Source organism: Pygoscelis adeliae, unplaced genomic scaffold, assembly GCF_000699105.1.
Source record: "Pygoscelis adeliae isolate BGI_AS28 unplaced genomic scaffold, ASM69910v1 Scaffold358, whole genome shotgun sequence".
NCBI classification, from domain to species: Eukaryota; Metazoa; Chordata; class Aves; order Sphenisciformes; family Spheniscidae; genus Pygoscelis; species Pygoscelis adeliae.
Genome location: NW_008825429.1, coordinates 2,581,473 through 2,590,172, shown reverse-complemented (window position 1 = coordinate 2,590,172; position 8,700 = coordinate 2,581,473). Strand labels below are relative to the sequence as shown.

At 40.0% G+C, this 8,700-nt stretch overlaps 1 protein-coding gene across 3 annotated transcripts in view; it reads left to right on the top strand.

Annotated features, from left to right (window-relative positions):
* The first annotated feature begins 4,088 nt into the window (after nucleotides 1–4,088).
* The window catches only part of SLC5A1 (solute carrier family 5 (sodium/glucose cotransporter), member 1), a 29,064-nt gene continuing 24,452 nt past the window's right edge, over nucleotides 4,089–8,700 (top strand). For 2 of the 3 annotated variants that reach the window (XM_009330785.1, XM_009330784.1), the window contains exons 1-2: nucleotides 4,089–4,175; nucleotides 6,340–6,411. In XM_009330785.1, the coding sequence (XP_009329060.1) occupies nucleotides 4,089–4,175; nucleotides 6,340–6,411 (159 nt within the window). The remainder of the gene's footprint in view (nucleotides 4,176–6,339; nucleotides 6,412–8,700) is intronic. The other variant, XM_009330786.1, reaches the window with a different exon arrangement.

Sequence of the window (8,700 nt, the reverse complement as noted above, 5' to 3'; positions counted from 1 at the left end):
ATAATCATAATTCTGTTTTAATGAGAATGCTACTCAATTAAGAAGTTGCTTGTGGGGTACAATCTGCCCCGCTGTCAGGTGGCTAAATCTGGTGACAGTCTGCATTGGTTTTGGGGAGTATTTTTCAATCTGCTATTAAACTTTATTAGTTCCAATGGAAATTTCAAATCCATCTAATCCTCCCCTATTAATCTCCTGACTTATAAGAAGGAATAAAACATTAATAAACCAAAAATAAATTCAAGTTACCTTATTTGCTGTCTTAGCCTATCTTGTAGGAAGAGTACTGTCCTTGTTTTTATAACATTGGCAATGCTTAGATACTGCAGGGCTGGGCATACTTAGTGGTCACACAGAGATAATTTAATCTGTTGCTGAAGAACTGAATATATTTACTTGCTTCAATTCTGTTTGTCTATCTGCATATAAACCTATTTTCATGTCTTCTGATATTTGTCCTCTGTAAAGATGCTAATTAGAAAATTAGTCTAGAAATAGTGTTCATTTTTCTGATCCTCTGAGTAAGAATAGAATGACCTTGCTTTCTTTCTGATAACCTTTTAGGAAGGCACCTGTTTTCCTACTGATTTTTTCTTCTATCTACATCATACCTACTGGAGTTTGCATCTTTTTTCCTTTTATTAATTCTTCTTCTATGGATTCCATTTTTTAGTTTCCAACATTTTTGTCATCCTTCTGTGACTAATTCTTCTAATTAGACCCAAATTTTGCTCACTTAAGCAAGATTGCACAAAAAGAAAAAGGACTTGTGGCATCAAACCAAAGGTGCTAAGTAATCCTCCAGTCTCCTACTGTAACTGCCATCCTCTATTATTAGGACCATCTTAGGAAAACTCTGCTGAGAGCCTTTGAATTTCTATTTTGTCCACTTGCAAATATGATCTCTTCTCTCACTAAGTTCATACTATGTGGCTAGGAAACCAGCGAGGGACATAGTATATAGCCTTCTGCAAGTAAAATAACTGCAAATTTTTGTCTGTTTTTGTCCTTTATTAATTGCACAAAGGATCCTGTGTATAAATTAGCATTTCAGAAGAGCATCTCAAAAAGAAATCTGCTTGCTTTATAAAGAGATTTGGAGGAATGTCAGAGAAAAGATTAGAGAAGTTCCTCTGTGGGAGGTAGTTTGCATACTAATGCATCTTTCTCTTTGTAGTTTGTTTGTTTTACTATTTGTTTTATCATTTGCCATCTTCAGGAGGAAGACCTACACACAAGTTTTTAAGAGACTAGGCTAAGTGGCAGCAAGGGCTATAATTCTCAAATTTTCTGTGCTACAGCCCCATTTTCTAATGACAACAGAGCAATTGCAGCTTCTCCATAGTTCATGTACCTGCCCTGTGCCCCATAAGACAGTGGTGCCTCTGTCAGCACGTGCAGTTTCATAGTTGGGTATGCAAATCCATGACATAATTCTGTTTGGTCTCCATCAGTAATCTGGTGTGTGATTTTGAACAAGTTATCACACCATTCTGTAGCTGCTTGTGGTCTTGTCTGTTGTCTGTTTTGTCTATTCAGGTAAGAACAGACATACTCATGATAAGGTAAATGTCATCAGACTTGATCCAGAGGGGAGCAATCATTATGGACACGGATCACAGCACCGTGTTATGTTACTTAGACTAACTGTTTTTCTCACTCCCATTAAAATCTCTCTTACTTCAATGAATTGGCCTGGCTCACAGGAAAGAGTAGAGAAATTTCCTCAATATGTCAAATTATTTGTCATTTTGTCTAGAATTGGAGCCCTATACTTGCTTGACCAGACACTTCAGGATGATGAGAGCACCCACTGAAGCACATTGCTAGCTGAGCATTATCATTGTCTCCTGATGCGAAGTTCACTCTTCACATCAGGAGGTTTACTCATGCTTATCTTTGAAAGCTCTAATACAAAGGGAGGTTCAGCCTTTTTCAAATGCGGAAGCTTGTCTGACCTTTCAGAGACTGTTTATATACATTCAATTCATGAAGTGATTAATTTAGTACACCAACAGTCTGCTGAGTATAATGCTTCTAGGTTTCTCTTTGGACTGCAGATGTGAAGATGTGGAGATGAGGTATTAATATTAAGAACCTCGACAAAGCTGCCTCCCCTTTTTGACAATCTTGTAGAGAATGTTTGGTTTGGGTTTGTGGCCTTTAGAGGGAAAAAAGAATTAAGTTTGCTTCCACTGTATCTAAAGATGGGAATTGCATGATTATTATTTTTAGACACTGATTCTCCATTACTGTTTCAAACCTTGGAGTCTTACTGGCGTGGGCACACCAGGAGCTGTGGACAGGAGGCTGCAGTGTTTCTTAGCCTCTGAGCTCTTTTTTGCAGAGGTCTGGATGAGAACACAAGATACATTATAGTAGATAAATTCCTGTCTAATGTTTTCTTTGCTTTACCTCTGTAGAGAGACGCAGAAATGGAATTCATGAAAACCAAACTTTTTGTTAGTTGCAAGGACCCATAGGAATCTATGTCAATCTTTGTAAAGAAGTGCCATCTACAGCCTATCTTAGGCAAACTGTTTCCTGATAATTAAGGTTGGTAAATAAGTCTTTTATTTTCCTCTGAAATACACAGCAGGGAAGGTTGCAGCTAATGGGAATTTTGGATGCTCAGCAGCTTCCAGGGTTAATTTTTTCTCTGTTGGATTTAAAGCTAACATTTCACAGTCCTGTAGGACAAACTGAAGAATGTGTTTTGGGAGAGATGCCTAAACTATCAGAGGACAGGACTGCTTTATAAGAGTTATTATTTTATTAAGAGGTGCTCAAGCAATAATGAGATTTTTATTTTATCCTTGTAGGTAATCACACTTTATTATAGCTTCTTAGACTTTGATGTTTTTTAGTAGCCACAATTACCAAAGGGTAGTTTACCTAAGAAAAATTTTTTCCCAACAAACAGAGCATCAGACCTCAATTTCAGCTCCCGAGGAAATAACCACTGCAAGATCAGTCAAACCCGCTGTGCTTTCTGTGTACTGTACTGCTTGCTCTGCTCAGTGTAACTTCAGGGTAACATTTTACTCCTAAAAGGCAGCCTAGTCAGCTGTAAATGAATAATGATTCCCTAGTATCAAGCAGAGAATAGGACTTTCAGATATCCTCAGAGCCCAGAAATGTGCCTGGCACCTGTGTCTGTTGTTCTAAATATCCTGGATTTTTCTGACCTCTTCTAGCTCAAACAGAGGATCACAGGCATCATTTGGGGAAGGTTCCTTATTAAGAACTGTGAAGATCTGTCTATAATCAGTGTGTTCCACATCTTTGTGACCAGTTATTTTGCTTAGCTTGATTCTGAAGTCAGAGGAACAAATAAAGGGAGAGCAGACCCAACCTCTGATGAACTTTGAACTTATTTGAATGTGAAGCTGATTAGCTACAATAGAGAAAACCAACACCACGGTCTAAACACCCTGAAATTCAGCACCGTAAGCTCCTGGATCTGAGTTTTGTGGTTCACATGCATCTTTACCTGTATCCATGTGAGAAACGTAAACATCTTCAAGTTGTCTCCTTCCCAGAAATATAGGGCTGTTTCTGCATTGAGTAATGCTGCTGCGTTGAGAGATGACACAGAAGGTGCCCCAGCTCCTGGACCCCTGGGTTTTCCGCAGGTGTCAGGTCACTCCTCACAGATAATTGCTTACCATCATCATCTAAAAGAACTACATCTTCCATGACTAGATTTACAGGTACAACCACTTAAAAAAAAAAAAAAAGTATTCACACACAGTGAGGTAAATATGCGGGTTTATTGCAGCCAAGCCACTCCTTTCCGTGCTCATTCCTTCTCAGACATCTGCTCGTGGATGTTAAAACCCTAAGCACCTTTGGCAGGGGGATTGAACTCTGAAATCTGCAGCACCTGTAGCAGAGGAGCAATATTTGGGAAGGAATTGCTGTCTGAGGAAAAGCAGCAGCTTCAACTTGTGTCCCATGGGAGACAAGTGAATCTGAAGTTATATATTATATAAGACGTAGGGGATGACAGCAGTTTATGATTAACCTGAACTCTGCAAGAAGCATATAAGGAGAGAAAGAAGAAGAAAGCCAGAGAAGCAGCCAGGATGGAATCCAACATAAGGATCAACAATCCTGCGGACATCTCTGTTATTGTCATCTATTTTTTGGTAGTGCTGGCAGTGGGACTATGGGTAGGTTGGGATTTTATTTTATTTTATTTTATTTTTTTTACTTAATGAGCAGGTAGTTCATAGGGTCCTGGGAAAATGGCTCAGTAAGTGAAAATGTATAAGTGTATAAAGATTTTGGCGCCTAACTGAGGTGGTTAATAAGTGCATGGTGGGGAAAATGTGGGTATTTACTGGAGAGGGGATGGTGACCCGGGGAGGCATCCATTTAGGTGGATGAATGGAACTAGTGGGGAAGGTGGGGTAATGAGGTTTGTGTGGGGAAGGAGCTGAGAGATCTGATCAGTAAAGGTCAGGCCAGCTAGAGTCCCTATTAGAAAGCAGGCCAGAGGTGAATAGATGGGGTTTAGCACCATGGAGCACAGGGACTGCGGTGAGAATTGGTGGTGTGAGGTGATGCCATAGGAAATAGTGAGAAGAGGAGTTGCAGGGAGAATGGAGGTGAAGTCAATGTGCGGGGAGGGCAGTATGGTGGTGTAACAGTAAAACTGCAGCTGTGGCTGTGTGACAGACTGCAGATCACTCTCAGCAAAGGAGTGAGATGGGTCAAGATTGTAGGTGCCATTTGAAGGCAGCATTATCATGGCTTTTTTTTGCCTGCGGGACCTTGACTACAGGGTGCAGTGCCGTTGAAACTATGAGGAAGGAACGGTTTCAGGGGTGGCAACTGATGGCAATGACCTTCTGTTCCTGATCTAAGCACAGCAGTGCCTCCTGCCCTTACCCCGGCAATGCTGAATGTGCTGAGGACTGCAAGGGAAAACTCGGTGCCTAATCCAAAAACAAAGCCCAGTGCTTTCACAGCTAATAGAGAAAGGCAGATACTATCCTGTTGGTGTAACCTCAATGCTGAAGTGTTTGAAGATAATAGGCCAATACTGTGAGCTACAAAGCTTTAAACAGTGGAATGTCACTAAATTTCAGTTTCCTTGGGGCAAGCTCTCCTGGTCACCTGAACACCTGACCATTAACAAGCGGAGAGGAGGCATTGTCCCTCAGTAATCCTGTGCTTGCCAGGAGCATCCCAGGGGTCCATTTCACAGAGCAGTGAAGTCAGCTGCAAAACAAACCTCCGTTTCTAGCAGCCTGGCAATGTTTTGAAGAGCACCAAAAATTTGGGGTATACACAAAATGGGCACAACTTTTTCTTTACCCCTTCGTTGTGGTAGTAGATGCCAAAAACGTAGCAAAAAAACTGAAGCCCCCAGTATACCTGAACACCTGGTTGTCTTGCAGGAGGGAGCTGGGTCTTTGCCATGGGAGTCTGGCTGTTGCTGTAGCTGAACTTTGTATTAAAGGTCTGTGACAAAAAAGGGCTGATCTGTGGCTTGTCCAGCAATTGTGTGCTGAGTAATTCCTGGAACCGTTTCTTTACAGCAACAATGCCCTCTTTATTGGACAAATACTTATTCAGTTGCTGTGTGTAGTTAAATGTAAATCTATTGTATTTACTTAACTTCCTTCTTCATCAGAAGAAAAGATGTGGCTAATTTTCCGAAGTCTTCTTTCTTTATTTGCCTGTTCAATACCCGTCAGAGGAGACAATGGGAATCCAATATTTGGATCAGGGTCATTAACAAAAATTGGACGAAGCTTCCCTCTAAAGCCTGTCATCCCTTGACAAATACAAAATGAGTGTGTGAAAAGGAAATTTTAGTTGACTTCTTTTTCTGAACTTCAGAGAGAAGCAGGTACAATGCTAATATTACAACAAGAAAATAGATTTTTGTAGATATCTGCTGGGGCTGGATAGTATTGAGTAAAAAAGCTGCACACTTTCTGTTAATGAACTTGCAACTTATAGTCTTTTTTGATGCCTGAAATCAAAGGTATTGCACCCCTGATGAAGTGTTCATATGAGCTTTTATGAAAAATGATCATTTTTTTGTTAAATTTAATTTTAGTTTAATGTTTCACACTGTAACGAAAGGTGACTCAATGAAGCTTGAATGGTTAATGTAGACCTAGATACAAGAATCATTGCTCAGTTGTATTATTTTCATCATAAGCTTGTTCTTTTTAGCCACTCCGTTTATTTCTTCCACTTTACCCTCCCCATATATTTTGTCCCTCTGTTCTAGCTGTTTGTTCTTAGTCTGTGTATAGCTTGCCTATTATACTTAAAATATGAGTCAATCTTTCTTTCTTTCTTTTTTTTTTCCCCCAGGCTATGTACTCAACCAACCGAGGGACAGTAGGTGGATTCTTCCTGGCTGGACGAAGCATGGTTTGGTGGCCGGTGAGTGCTATATGTTGTGTGTGTATGTAAAACATATGTATGTGTATGTGCATCCACTTCCATATGACTATGTCTAGTCCTTAAATATTAAGCATCTCTACAATACTGTTGAGACTGTGATGGCTATGTCATGTAGATGCACTTCAAACTTTTTCTCTAGCCATGGTGACACAGAGCAAACTGCATGACAAAAGCCACCTGATAGGCAGGGAAAAGTATTGGGGAAGTTGTCTGTGTTGAGCTCTCAGTTGTCTTGATTATGTGACCAACTTGTTTGAACCTAGTTACATTGGTAATGTCAGTGTAGACAAATCCAGTGCTTTGCCTTTCAGCTCACTTAAAACTTTTTAATATTTTGAATTTATTACTTTCACTGCACTCAAAGAAGCTGGCTCATTTTGAGGTTATCATAGAGAAGAATTAATTTACTGAAATTTTTTCCTCATATTGCTCTATTGTTTCCACTTTTGGTAACAAGTTCTGGTCTGTACAAGGAGAAAATCCTGGAAATATTATGATAAGTTATTGGTAAAATATAGTTTAAATTTATTTAAAGATTATGTGTGACTTATATTGTTTGTCTTCTGTGGATCTGTATTCTCTTTCAAGGTGGAGAAAAGGAGTCACAGACACAAAACATGTTCATAGCCATCCATCAGGCCTCTGGCAGAAAATATATTAGAAACACTTACCTATTTCTTCCAGACCATACAGTCTGTTTAGTGTGACTTCTTGGAAAAGCAGAAAACTCAGACAAACCTGCATTTTCTGTATTACTTGTGTTGTACATGCTTCCATGTGCTTGAATGGAAATCCTCAACATTCCTGATCTTGCATTCAGTCTCCAAAAATGTTTTTGCACTTCATTAAGACTTTTGATTCAGGATTCCACCCACATGGATTCAGTTACAGGATCAGGGAGAGTGAGAGTAAATATTTGTTGTCTAAAAATTTAGAAATTTTCTTAAAGTAGGCTGCAGAAATACCTACACATCTTTCAGTCTTCTTGTGCTTCAGGGAGCTGCTCTCTGCCTTTAGGAAGGATTGGGACTGCCTCTTTAATGACATAAAAATATTAAAGGCCAATGACAGTAAAAGGTTTCCTCATTTAGTATAGTAGATCTAAGAAAATTCATGTTCCTTTGGAAAATTGAGGAAAGTTTCCAAGTTATTTTAAGATAAATCCCATAATTCTAGGGGGAGAGAAAAAACCCAAACAGATTACTTTGCTTAACTGCCACTTTAATCAGTGGGCTGGTTTTAACCTCATGCAATTCTGTATGCCTGTCAAGGGTGAATATGCCCTTTTGTGCAGATGTAAATGAAGGTGGAAGAAGCAAGTGCAGGAAAAACTCACCATAAAAAACTTCTGTCTTGCTCCAGTGGCACTGAGAACTCCTAACGATTCCCCTAAGACCCAGGGAAGATTATCTAACACCGAGTTCTCTGCCAACACAAACCCAACGGATTCAGCAAGCTCCCTTCCTCCAGTGGGAAGACAAAAGGGATGACCCCACAGTGCAGTGGTTGCTGCTAGGATCATCTCTCTCTCCTGCCCAAACTTGGAGCTCAGCACGGATGAAGTGCTAGTCATCAATGGAGTCCTAGACCACGCCTTCGATCCTTCCCTTTGGAATGCCAGGAGTGTCTTTCTGCACCATAAAAATAAACCCTTCTTGCTATTCTTCCTGGTATCACTCAAAATAAACAAACGGCAAGCACTCAAACCACAAACTAAATACCATGTCAGCAGCACCACCTTGGAAAGTTTGCCTTGCATAAAAAGAGATTCAAAACACCTATTCCCACAGTTTAGCAGGTAGATAGGCTGTCCATCACCCAGTGCAAACTGGGCTGAAATGACTAGGAAACCAATGAAAGTATAGAAAGTTCAGTCAAAGATGTGGTCTCAGTTCTGCAACAGCTAAGGTTGTGTGTATTTTTTTACTTTTTCTGTGCTTTGACTTTTCTTTTGCGTCACGTCAGGACTAACCTGGCATGGTTCTGGAAAGCCCAGATACATTGCCACAGACTAGATGAGAGGCAGGGTGGGGGAAGTTGTTTTGTAAGTGGACTTTTGTTTACAGATTTCTTCCCTGCGATTTCAGGATAATGACTCTTGCCATGTAATTGCTTTCTGGAACAGAGAAAAATGGGGGGAAAAAAAAATCCTTCCACAAACTTGTTATAAATTTAATTCCCTTAAACTATTTGTATTTTTCAGTGGTTGTGCTATGTTCTATGCTCTACAGGGCCACCATAAGTGGCTTTTCTGACCCCACAGGGAAA